Below are 13220 nucleotides of genomic sequence, written 5' to 3' on the forward strand. Positions count from 1 at the left end.
AAAGGGACACTTATATACGTAGAAACACTTGTATATTATATTCATTTATTACACACAGACTGATATATTTTAAGTATTTCTTTTGATTTTGATGATTATAACTGACAAGTAATGAAAACCCCAAATTCAGTATCTCAGAAAATGTGATTATTGTGAAACGGTCCAATATTGAAGACACCTGGTGCGACACTCTAATCTGCTAATTAACTCACAACACCTGCATAGGCCTTTAAATGGTCTCTCAGACTGGCTCCATCGGCTGCACAATAATGGGGAAGACAGCTGACTGGACAGTTGTCCAAAAGACAACCATTGCATAATGAGGGCAAGACACAAAAGGTCATTGCTGAAGAGACTGGCTGTTCACAGAGCTCTGTGTCCAAGCACATTAATAGAGAGGCGAAGGGAAGGAAAAGATGCTGTTTCCTGGATGAACCAAACCACACAGTGATGGATGAGCACAAAACAGACTGAATGATTATCATGTAGAAGATGATCAGCAGTACCTTTGGAAGTTTGAGAGAGAGAGATAACAGACCTGTACATAGAAACTCTCCATTTAAACAGTTTTTGTTTCAGTCCGCTCTTGTCTATTTACTTATTTTAGAGTAAATACAAAGAAAACAGGAAAGTTAAGTGAAAAAGATTACGACATATTTCTATGTCACTTTCCTTGTCGGTTGCTGAAACTCTCATCCATGCCTTTTCCTCCAGACTTGATTAGTGTAACAGTGTTCTTTATGATTCATCATCCAAAATCCTCAATAAACTCCAGCATATACAACATTCTGTTCCTTGCCTGCTCACCCACACCTGCTCCTGTGATCACATCACCCCAGTTCTCCAGAACCTCCATTGGCTCCCTGTGCCTCAACGCATCCATTTCAAAGTCCTCCTTAACCAAGCCCCATGCTACCTCTCCAACCTGCTCCTCCGTCACAGTCCTTCCTGCAGCCTTCGGTCATCTGAAGCTAACTTCCTGTCTCCACCAAACAGAACCCAGCACTGTTCTTGGGGTGATAGAGCCCTTCTTCACAGTTGCTCCCACCCTCTGGAACTCTCTTCCCAAACACATCTGTGACTGTACAGACCTATCCACATTCAACTCAGATCTCAAAACGCAACTTCTTATAATAGCTTTTAATGTATCATTAATGTCCTGTTTTTGTGCTATCTAGTAATGTATATTTTAAGTGTCTTTTTTATTTTATATTGTTTGATGTACTTAACTGTCCTTTTTATTTTACTAGATTCTTGTAAAGTGTCTGAGTTTTTAGAAAAGCGCTATACAAATAAAATGTATTATCATTAAAGGAACATTGAATTTGCCAGAATCCTTTTACAAACTGAAATGATTCAATAAATTAATAAATTGGCCGAGGGCTTGTGGATGGAATTCTAAGCAAAGACAGGGCTTTACCACTGAAACGGCAGACCCAAAGTTACACTCTTGCCTGCCCACCACAGTCACAGTAAAGATGGAGGGGCCTCGTGCCTAGTGGAAGAGTCTGAGCAAAATGGATCAGAGACCGTGATCACCCACTTAATTTCAGTGATCCTGGATTATGGTCAATTTAAATGAACAATTCTGATCAATTGAACATTATAAGTGTACTGACAAAACAGATGTCTTCCGCAGAGAGGGCAAATGAACTGGCAGCAGATGCAGAGGACAATAATTCCCAAGGTATTTGACTTATTCTACCTCCCACAATGGGCAGGAAGAAGTGATAGAGATTGAATGATAAATAGCAGCACCAAAAATGCCTTATTTCGGGCACTGGCACAGCTGTCAGCTGGCCTATCTGTGGGTATTGTGTTCTTTTGTTGAAGTGTGGTGGCATTATTGCACCAAACATAGACTACCTTTAGAATTATGGCCAAAGCAACTTGGTTTATGACATGAATTGGGGAATTTGCTTGACCCACGTGCAGAAAACCGGTGAGACACAGCAAACAGTTACATATACTTATTTAAATATGAGTTGTTTCTGGAAGGTGGAGCAGATCAGGTACAGACGTGTAGGTTTTTAGTGATCTGGAATCGAGAAGAGAATCAGAGGTGGGTTTACACACAGTGTAGAATCTTACAGGTGGAAGAGCACAGTTGGCTTACTGTGAAAAGATGCAGGCATGGCCAGGAGGGAAGTATTGAGATCCTGGGGTGAATGCTGGGGATTCACAGAGGCGATTGAGAGTGGGCAAGCAGGAGGAGCAAGCGTTCACTGCCGTGGGCGATAACCGCCAAAGGCTATGTCAGCAATGGAGTTCTTTGAAGTTGACTGGAAAGGAATCTGACAGAGACCAAGCTGGAGACAGAGAATAGTTGAATGAGCTGGAAACGAGGGATTTTTCAGAGCGCCACAAGCATAGGTCTTGATCACAAAGATATTCAGGAGGCTTTAATGTACCAACTGTGTGGGGCAGGATCAGGCAAAGAATGACTGCAACACTGCTCCTTAAAAGCACTGCAGGGGATGACTGGAATGACACACAGGTGTGCCACCTGCCACTGGAGAAGAGAGGTGACTCACATCCACAAAAAAAAATTATACACCAGGATCCTGACAGTTTTATCAGATCATAAAACATTTTAACCATACTTTTGGGAGGCTTCAAATATGGTTATGGTTAAATTCAGCCAGGCTTGGATGTTTTTTGTACGAGAAGGCTTCCTTTTTGCCACTGGCTATACATATGTACACTATCATGAGTACTAGAGAAATCACTAGCCAGAAATGCTTGCGACTCCTTAAATGTAGAACTGTTGCAGCCTCCCTCATCAGTTTTCTGCTCATCTTTCCGTACATTTTGGACGGGCATCCTGTTGTTGGTCATGTTATTGTTGTGCCATGTTTTCATCACTTGCTGCTAGTGACTGTTTTAACTCAGTTCCATGGAAAATGATGTTTGTATTCTTTTCCTGACTGATACCTTTTTGGCAATGAGTTCTAATGCTTTGCAGATCTCTGCAGAAAATGGTTTTCACTGCGATGCCAAGAACCAAGAAACCTTCATGTGGAGTTACCCAGAAGCAGTTGTTGTTTTTTTTGGCAACAGTTTTATCTTCTTCTTTTTTTACATACAGAGACAAATAAGAACAGACTGACATCAGCACAAACATAAACAATACTCCACAAAGAGAATATAGCAAATAACATTACACATTAACTAAGGCACATCGTGGATCTAGTTATACAGGGTAGTAAACTTTGAAGATGCAGAAGTGTAGTCTGGCCTCTTGTTTCTAGTTAGTTCTAGAATATTTACATATGAATGAAACTCGACTAAGAATATGTAAACGTTTAGGAGGGACCCAGAGAACCCTGCCCTAGGTATGTGAAATTTAACAGGAACATTAGGTTAATTATGAAGAAACAACTTTTATCACAAGATTCAAACTTGACAAAAACATCTTTAGGACCTATTTTAATAGTGTGCTTAGATTTTACATTGAGAAGTTCATCCATGTCCCCCCTCAAAACTCAAAAGAGAGGACACGACTGAAAAACAAATGCATTACAGTCTCTGACTCAACATGACAAAAGGTACAACTTTTAATCCAAATCTTTAAACATTGAAAGTTTTTGCTTCCAAGGGTTAATATTGTGCGCAATGTTGAAACTGAGCTCTCTTATTTTATTTGAAATACAGTAATGAAAGTGAGTCATCCATGCCTTCTTCCAGCTTATCAACTACACATTCTAGAAAAACTATATTTTTTGCTAAATCATAACTTGAACTATTTCAGACATTCCTTGTGTGCTGATTTGAGCATTTATTGCCCATTATGGGAATTCTGCCAATTTCTAGAGAAGGTTTCTGCAGACTAGATTTCTGATATTTAAGATGTGATTTCATTAGCTCGGCCATACTTAGGGGAATGGCTTTTAGAATAGCGGAAAGTTCTTCGACTTCAGAAAACTCTCATAGTTATAAAGGTTACCATTTTCATCAAATAACTCTGCAACAACGACTATACCTCTTCTATCAACCCTGTTCTTTTTTGAACACGCTTCTACCTTTACCAGAGGCAGGGGCGTAATGACTCGTTTAGACTTGAGTGACGTCACTTCCAGATGTACGCGCTATTATGGATCATACCATTGTATTTATAGGGGAGAATCATTTGTGTAATGGGACTGAGATGTTACCCTGGTAGAGAATAAAAATGTACAGAACAGTTAATCTGAAAAAAAAAAAATTAAAATCACAAAAAATTGATTGCACAAATAAATGTTTCGGTTTATATAAAACTTTTTTCAACAACAACAATTCTTTCTTCCGGCCATGACATGACAAAAAGTGTTGCCAGCTGAATTTTTATATATATATATATATATATATATATATATATATATATATATATATATATATATATATATATATATATATATATATATATATATATTTCTCATAAAAGATAACAGTTCAGAGTTATTGTTTTTTTACACTTTAAATTATTGATTAAAAATACATTTCTGCGAGTAGTAGAGGAAATTTACACATAAAGTAAAGGTTATTGATCACAAGTAAAGTGCAAAAAAAAAAGCTCTTGAATGGTTCATCTTGCTCACGTTTTTATTTTATTTTATTGTTATTTTTTTTTTTTACATAATATAATAAACTTGCCATTTTGATTCAGAAGCGCCTAGAACTGTTTGCATCTTTTAAAAGTAGGGCTCCACGTTTAGAAAATAACAATCTAATTTTTTTTTTTTTTTTTTTTTTTTTTCGTGGGCGAAATATAATCGAAAAACATTTAAAAGTCCCGGTGAGATTTGTCGTAAAATTCGTACATGAATGGGTTAAAATGGTTTCCACCTCCGGATAAAGCAGCTCGGGAGCGGAGCTTGTGGATCAGAATGGACGGAAAGCCCCGACCGGCGAACGCTGCGTAGCTCACCTGATTCTCCGCTAAAGCTCTCTCTCTCTCTCTGGTAGCCGGCTAGCACTATGGCGAACGTTGCGGACACCAGGCTGTACGACATCCTCGGAGTTTCACCCTCCGCCTCGGAAAACGAGCTGAAGAAGGTATATTTCTTCTGACACGAAAAGAAAATAACCGAAACCCAAGAGGAAAGGCGAGGCTGTCGAGTTTGGGGTGTAGTTAGGCCTGAGAAAAAAAAGAACAAAAACCAGTGTGGGGGGTTAAGCTAGTTACTTTACTGGCGTTCTAGCTAGTCTCGAAGCTTCCTAGCATGCTAGCCAGTTGAAATACTCGTCTGCGTCGCGTTTTTAAAAACCATGAACCATCACGGCGACGCTGAAGAATCACAATTAAAACAGCTTATTTCGTCTATTACACCTGCATTTTTTTAAGGCCATGGGATCATTTTGTGGTAACGAAGAAAGGAAAAATACCCTGGGCTGCTAGTGGCTGCTGGGTAGCGACATTTGGTTGGCCTAATTAGGCAGTTGTGTATAAATAATCTTTATTTCCGTTGGTTTGACTGACGGTTATCGTAAGTAAACGCAGTAGAAAAACTTGCGCGGTGACTATATTGCCGGTTGTGCGAATGGGAATGAACATAAAGCTGTGGATACTTCTCGGCCTTCTAGAAAACCTCGTGTAACTGTAGCAACCAAAACATACATTGTGTACTTTTTCCTCTCACGCGCTTGTGGTTTGGTAGCTATCTGCCAATGGATATGCATTTTTGATAAAATAAATGAGAACTGTAGACGGAGCCATTTCGAAATTTATTGTATTTTTCTCTTGACGGGTATGACAGACAAATATATTTGAAGATGGGGACTTTGAGTTTGCCTTTTCCAGTTGGCCGAAATTCAAAGTCGGCCGGCTTTCAGTTGATCCAGTCTGGATGGTGAAAGTCAAGTCAGTTACTGAAATATATGCATTTTCCAGCCTTTTCACTAATGTGTATATATATTTTTTAAAACTGTTCACTAATATGCGTCAGAATTGAAAAACTTCCAATTTTCTCAGTCCTTAAAAGTTAAATGCCTCAAAAAGTAGCTGAATTTTGCTTTAAGTTGACTAAAATTCCCCAAAAAGAAGAGGAAAAAAGTTGGGTACAAATGTGTTCACATTGGCTGAATCCCATTCCAGCCCGTACCCCTCATTCTTGGTCCTTCTTAACCTCAAATATCTTCAGGGTGGGGAAAACAAAAATAATTAACGTCATCGAGCCAAAATGGCCTCCTCTTTTTGATTGACACCTGTTCAATTCAGATATGCTTTACGTTATTTATTTTTTATTTTATTTTATTGCGGGCAAATGTTTTAATGGCACAATGACTTCTAGCTTTCAATTCTGACAGGACGACAAAGTAAAAAAAAAAAAAGAATATCGCTAAAGTAAAAATCATATTGATATCGATAATTATCATCAAAAATTCAAAACATGTTTTAAGTGCAGCCCTGCTTGTTTTATGCTGTTGCTTAATGACCCTTTCAGATGCAACCCTTTACATTTATTTTTATTTTTTTATTATTATTATTTTTTTTTTTTTTACCAAAACTGCAAGTTTTTAAGAAAGAAGGTCTGCTCTCTGAACTCTTTGAAAGGGGCGGAGCTTAGTGACTGCGTGGTCCAGGGTCTGTGCTTCTGATTGGTTGGGAGGGTGTAATGACTGTAGTATTAACCTGCGTGATAGGATAAAAGATGTAAAAGGAAGGACAACTGTTCTGTTGAACTTTTTATTTACCTTTTTTTTTGTCTGTATAGACAACACATCTATAGATCGATACATATATATTGTTATTATATTATTATTGTCCGGCTGTAGTTTGAAGTATTACAATATATTACATTCGGTATGACTGTTGATTTATTACTCAGCACGACCGTTGAAATGAGTAATTATGTTTTCAGTCCACCCTCGTCAGCTGACAGTTTTCAACTTGGCAGATCAACTGAGCTTGAGTGCCCTGATAATTTAAGCAACTACCGTAACTGGGAAAACTCAAGGACGTATATCTCGCTGCACAACTGGCAGTCTGGCACAAAATGCAAAAGTGTAACTGATTATTGGAGGAGCAAGAGCAGTTTGACGAGTCAGAGCTGACCTGGCGAGTTTATATAGCCGGCCCAATCGGCGTAGGAACTCTGACACCGTTCAGTGAAACTAAACTGCATTGGTCACATGTTAAATTTTTAGACTGTTGATATTTCTCAATCATAGCCTCCATGTGGGCATTTTCTCTTTGCCACAGTCGGCGTACACCTGTCTAGCTTGTTAGCTTCCTCCACTCTGAGCGTATCTTTCATATTCAACTAACTACGATAATTACACCTCTCCACTGCAGTGACTAAGTAGAGGCGCACACGATTATATCTGGAGAACATGCGCCGTGATATTACGTTGGAGAGTGCAGCAATAACGATGGGACTCATCATAAAAAAAAAAAAAAAAAAAAGAAAGATGCTTAGTGATGTTGATTTCTGTGCTGGGTTCATGGCAGACATTTACTCTGGTGAGTTTCTCCAGCTAGTGAAAAGCGCGTTGTTCTAAACTAAAGGTTACACAGTGTAGTCGGGATGTGTCTTAGTGGAGGGAGTGTCAGAATTGGCAGATCGGACCTCCAGGAAAATCAGCCAGAGCATAAATGGTGCAGATTAATGAAGAGAAAACGTTTTTATATATCTACATCTATCTATAATACATACAATGTTTACCTTCAGGCTCTCGTATTTGAAAAAAAAACATAATTCAGTCTAGGTATATTGTAAATGTTCTTAATTTAGAACTTTGTCCTTGTTACAGGCCTACCGCAAATTGGCCAAAGAGTACCATCCTGACAAGAATCCCGATGCTGGCGACAAGGTATGAGCCTTCAAAGCATTTCGCAGAGTCAAGATGATGTCTTTGTGTAATTGCATGCTGCCGTTAGCGATGCAGCCCCAAAGGGGGCACCGTGTCCCGAGTCCTATTCTGGGCCGGGATAAATGCAGAGGCTTGCGTCAGGAAGCGCATCCGGCCGCTAAGTTTTTGCCAAATTTACAATGCGAGTCAATAACATAATGAAGGTAGTTGGAGTGACGGAAAAAGATGCAGAAGATGGGGTTGGAAGAAGAAGAAGAAACATACTGCCATTTGTAAAGTAGTCACTTAAAGATGTAAAGTTTTCCAGATTATACAGGATGTCAATTTGAGATGCAGATCATTATAAAATATTAACTCGTGTTGTTCCTTTGTGATATTGTTGTAATAAAATCGACACACGTTCTTGATTGCTCTTTGTTAATCTTCCTTTTGCAGTTCAAGGAAATAAGTTTTGCTTATGATGTGTTGACAAACCCAGAGAAGAAGGAGCTTTATGATCGCTATGGAGAGCAGGGGCTCCGGGAGGGAGGAGGAGGAGGGCCCGGCATGGATGATATCTTCTCCCACATTTTTGGTGGAGGACTCTTTGGGTTCATGGGTGGTCGGGGTAATCGAAGCAATGGCGGCAAGAGGAGAGGAGAGGATATGGTGCACCCTCTGAAGTACGTATGTCAGATTTTCCCCCCCGAGTATTTTTCACAGCTGCAGGAGGTTCGGTGATAACCTTTTTTTCTTTTTCTGAAAACTCTTTTTGTCTCCAGAGTTTCCCTTGAAGACCTGTACAACGGCAAAACTACAAAACTGCAGCTTAGTAAGAATGTGTTGTGCGGTGCCTGCAACGGGTGAGTCCACTTTTATTTTGGTTGTGAGTTTGGTTGAGTGTAAAACCTCTAAACATTTCTGATGAGTTTAAACTCCATAGGGGTTGTTTTTTTTGTGTGTGTGTGGTTTTTTTTTTTTTTTTTTTTTTTTTTTTTTTTTTTTTTTTTTTAAATCAGGGTCTTTCTGGGTTTATCTTATCTTTTGGGTAGAATAACTTAAAACGTTCCTCCACGTCTTCACTTATTTTTCAAATGCTGTCATTATGATAACATTGGCCAGTGCAATGCAAGCGTTTTAGTCTAGAGGAAAACAAAACAGCGTTATTAAACGCGTTTAAGGTCAAATGTGTAATAGAATTTTATCAATTGCCATTGCTTTTTTTTGTTGGTATAACATTATTACTCCTATGATTGTATTTGTATGTTATTTTGATACTTAGACTAAAGCAAAAAAACTCTGCTACCTCCAAAGAACAATCTAAATATTAGGCATTTTCTTCTTTATAGAGTAACATTAGTGTTAAAAAGCAGATTTTTTTTAGCTGCATTTTTAGTTGGGCTAGCAGCCAACCAGCAGTCAGCTGATGGAGCAGACACACCCCTCTGGCCTTTTCTAGTTTGCAGTAGAGACTTTATTTTATAATTAAAGACAGATGCTCTTCTATGTTTTAGAGCCGTGGACAAATTGGATAGTGAATACCTAACTCTTTTTCTGTCATTAATAACCCTTTATGATAGTGTCTTTCTAGCTATTGCAGGTATAGAGTTAATAAGCAGATACAATTATTATTATTTTTTTTCCCCCTGTGGTCAAAAATAAATCATAACTTCAGTTTTCTTACAGTAACTTTTTATTAAGAGCGTGTAATGAGTGGAGTTCTGATGATGATGTTTATTCGTACCTGTTGACTTGTAGTCAAGGGGGTAAGGCTGGAGCGGTACAGAAATGTGTGACATGCAGAGGAAGAGGGATGAAAATCATGATCAGACAGCTGGCCCCAGGGATGGTACAGCAGATGCAGTCCGTCTGCACCGACTGCAACGGAGAGGGTAATGCTTTCATGCCACCGCGCACATCCCAATAACAAGGCGACAAAAATTTTTTTTTTTGTGAACGGTTTTGTGCTTCTGTTTGTCCAGGTGAGGTGATAAACGAGAAGGACCGCTGCAGGAAGTGCGAGGGTCAGAAGGTTTGTAAGGAGACGAAGCTTCTGGAGGTTCATGTGGACAAAGGCATGAAGCACGGACAGAAGATCACGTTCTCTGGGGAAGCTGACCAAGCACCAGGTGTCGAACCGGGGGACATAGTTCTGGTGCTGCAAGAGAAAGACCACGAGGTGATCCAGAACAAAATAAAAGCTGATTTCCTTTTTCGTTTTTTTTCTCGCTGAATGTTTTTCAATGAAGTATTTGTTGCTCTGTCGGCAAATCTTTGACAATAAATCAAAAGTGAAGAACTTTGGGTTTTTATGCGAACAGGAGTTCCGACGCGATGGCAGTGACCTTCACATGGTCCAGCGCATCGGCCTCGTCGAGGCTCTGTGTGGTTTCCAGATCACCATCACACACTTGGATGGACGTCAGCTGCTGGTCAAATACCCACCGGGCAAGGTCATTGAGCCAGGTAAAAAAAAAAAATTTTAAGCTCTTGTCCATAACTCTGCGTGTAACACTGAACACACTATACCCAGGGTCAGGCCTGGTGAGGTTTCTGTCACGCTTTGGGGATACTTTTCTTCAGCAGGGAAGGGGAAGATGCTCTGAAAGATGGAGGGGAGTTATAAAAAAGACCTTCCAGCCCAACGATGACTAGATATACTGCCAGAGATATAATGAAAGTGTTTAGATCAGAGCATATTCATGTGTCAGAATGGCTCAATCAAATTTAAGTCCTAAATCTGATAGAGAATAGGATCTGCACAACAGGAAACCCTGAGACTTGGGATGATTAATGAAACTCTTACTAAAACGGTGAGGGGAAAAATCTTTCTGTTTTGAGTTTCCTGCTAAACAAAGACTCTAGTGAGTAGACCGTCCAACGGCTGGGAGGGGGAATAAAATAAAAGAAATGTACTATTTTCATGTCAACAACAACAAGGTTTTATTGGAAAGTTGCATTCAGTTACATCTGCTGTTTTGGCAACTTTTGCGAGAACATTTTGTTTCACATGTATTCAAACTGTAACCGACAGCTTTGCATGTATTGTAAAGTTGTTAAATTAACACTTAATAAGAGTATATAGTATCCAATTTTTAAAATCTTTATATTTTTACTCTTTGCTTGACTTTAAATCAATTTTTTTTTGCGGCAGGTTGCGTTCGAGTGGTGAAAGGAGAGGGAATGCCTCAGTACAGAAATCCATTTGAAAAAGGAGATCTTTACATCAAGTTTGATGTTCAATTCCCTGAAAGCAACTGGATTAGTCCTGAAAAACTGAACGTGAGCTTCCACTGAAGAACCTTTACATCTTTGCAATGTATAATGAAATGGGCGTTAAGAGTTTTTATTTTGTTTTCGGTATCTCTTTAAGGACTTGGAGAACCTTCTTCCGGCCCGTGCCGACAATCCGGACATCGCTGCAGACGCTGAAGAAGTCGACCTGGCAGAGTTTGACAGAAGTCAAGGGTCTGGCAGTGGAGGCAGGAGAGAGGCGTACAACGATAGCTCTGATGATGAAGGGGGCCATCACGGCCCAGGGGTGCAGTGCGCGCACCAGTAGAAAGACTCATACATAGACTTTCACATAAACGCCCTTCAAGTTCCATTGCTAGCACTACTCGAGACCTGATGCAGACACACACACACACACACACACATACATATTTCTCTTTTCATGCCTCCAGTGACAAGCTAATGCACAAAATCCTAATAAAAAAACAAAGTAAACAAGTCTCCCTCCTCAGTTCCATGGTTGCAACACCTACTCAGAGAGATCGTGGTTGAATGATGAAAGTTTAAGTTTGTAAATGTCTCCAGCAAGGAAGTCTGTATTCATCCTAAGCTTTTATCCTTTTCTGTGTAAAAACAGGCTAGTCTACAAGGCGGCGAATACAGGTGATTTATTTTTGAGTTGAGGTGTAATTAATTCGGTCACAAAAAGGAACGCATGCTGCTTCTTGCCAAAGGTCTTGGCTGTGGATTCCCAGAGTGACAAAAAGAGACCGGCGTACTTTTAGAAAGTTTATATTGAAGTGGCCCGCTGCCACATAAGATAATCTGATTAGATTTTTTTTTTTTTACGTAGCTCCCCAAATATTTAACCAGCCTCCTAATTTACAACATGATGTACAAGCTAAAGTTGAGTGACCATATACTGAACATGTAATTTGCGTGTTTTTTTTTTGTGTTTTTTTTTTTTTAAGTTTCTAGCTGTTTCAAACTATTTAAAAGCTCTGAACACCTCACAGACCTGATATTGTTTTTTGTTTTGTTTTTTTCTTCTTCCTTAGTCTGGAATATAAACTTCTTTATCTTGTTGGTGTGAATATTTGTGTCTTTTGAAACCACAAGCCTTGCAGTTACGGATTTTAAGAGTTGATGACACACTTTGTTTGTTTGGAAAGCCGCGCTGTCTCTGTGTGTGGGAGCTGTTGTTGAATGTTCTAGTTTATTAGGCTGGTTGGTGTTGCTGCTTTGTGGTAAACTGCAGTGAGATTGGATACCAAATAAAGTGAAATGACGATGAAAAACCTAAATGTTTGAGAGAATCTCAGATCTACCTTTATTCCCTCTCTTCTTACTTAAACCGTATTGTAGGAAAAACTGCTAAGGCACAAACACACACTCGAGCTTTCTGTATAGATATCCTCCTATTGTATGGTTATTAACCAAACCCACTTCCCTTCACATGTTACGCCATTTCCATCCTCATGTCTGTAAATAGAAACCGTACCGGTCGATGCGTGCATTCAACGTTTACGGAGGCCCTCATTCTGCAATTACTACACTTCCCTGAAACACTCGCGCAAATGGTCGGCATATACATGTAAATGTTCACATGAAGTTTTAACAGGAGCCACTCTTGGATGTTTACATGCACCTCTGTGACTCATTGTGTATGTAACTTTGGCTTCTCGGGATAATGTGCACAGTTTAAAGGGGGTTCTAGTGAAATTTCATAATTGTTAAATGCTTATGGTTGTCAAGATGGTAATTAAAATGTATATTAAACAACAGCATATGTGAATCTCAGTCTATTCAGTGATGACCTATCAACTTAGCTCCGGAAAGAAAAGGGAACAAAACTAGAGTAAAAACAATAATGTTACACCCAAATGTAAGCTTTTGCCTAAAAACTATGTTGTGGTATACACAGTGTCATGAAAAGGCTTTTTTTCTTTGAGACTTAAATGTTTCAGATCTTCAAACGCAAGATAATCTGACTAAATGCTAAACGAAATTTAATTTTGGGGGGGGGGGGTGAAATGGTGTACGTCACTGCTGGCCAAAAACGATACAAAGCACCGTGTCACATTGACCAAAAGATGTTTTTAAGTTCCCCGAGGCTTGTGGGGGAAAATATTCTTTGGACCAACAAGACAAAAGTGGAGCCTTTTGGAATGTGGGTGTCCGCTTATGTCAGGATTTTAGAAAAATTGCATCCCAGT

At 39.3% G+C, this 13220-nt stretch overlaps 1 protein-coding gene and 1 long non-coding RNA gene across 2 annotated transcripts; one reads left to right on the forward strand and one right to left on the reverse strand.

The window, feature by feature from the left end:
- Positions 1-1855: 1855 nt before the first annotated feature.
- LOC110369233 lies at positions 1856-2507 on the reverse strand. Its single transcript, XR_002428829.2, has 3 exons — positions 2412-2507; positions 2117-2309; positions 1856-2038 (listed from the first exon to the last, which is right to left on the reverse strand). It is a non-coding gene; the product is annotated as an uncharacterized LOC110369233 (long non-coding RNA).
- Positions 2508-4956: 2449 nt separating this feature from the next.
- Positions 4957-12791, forward strand: dnaja2b (DnaJ heat shock protein family (Hsp40) member A2b). Its single transcript, XM_012873745.3, has 9 exons — positions 4957-5034; positions 7732-7791; positions 8227-8453; positions 8553-8633; positions 9529-9662; positions 9753-9949; positions 10092-10236; positions 10925-11052; positions 11144-12791. The coding sequence occupies exons 1-9, from the start codon at positions 4957-4959 to the stop codon at positions 11330-11332; spliced, it is 1239 nt and encodes a 412-aa protein (XP_012729199.2). The 3' UTR covers positions 11333-12791.
- Positions 12792-13220: the final 429 nt, after the last annotated feature.

This window comes from Fundulus heteroclitus, chromosome 2 (assembly GCF_011125445.2).
Source record: "Fundulus heteroclitus isolate FHET01 chromosome 2, MU-UCD_Fhet_4.1, whole genome shotgun sequence".
Classification (NCBI taxonomy): domain Eukaryota; kingdom Metazoa; phylum Chordata; class Actinopteri; order Cyprinodontiformes; family Fundulidae; genus Fundulus; species Fundulus heteroclitus.

What these genes read in the sequence shown, in the direction of transcription:
- dnaja2b (XM_012873745.3), top strand. Translation starts at nt 4,957, where the DNA reads ATGGCGAACGTTGCGGACACCAGGCTGTACGACATCCTCGGAGTTTCA. An exon ending in CGGAAAACGAGCTGAAGAAG is followed by an intron (nt 5,035 to 7,731) that starts GTATATTTCTTC and finishes TCCTTGTTACAG; the next exon opens with GCCTACCGCAAATTGGCCAA. An exon ending in TTGTGCGGTGCCTGCAACGG is followed by an intron (nt 8,634 to 9,528) that starts GTGAGTCCACTT and finishes GTTGACTTGTAG; the next exon opens with TCAAGGGGGTAAGGCTGGAG.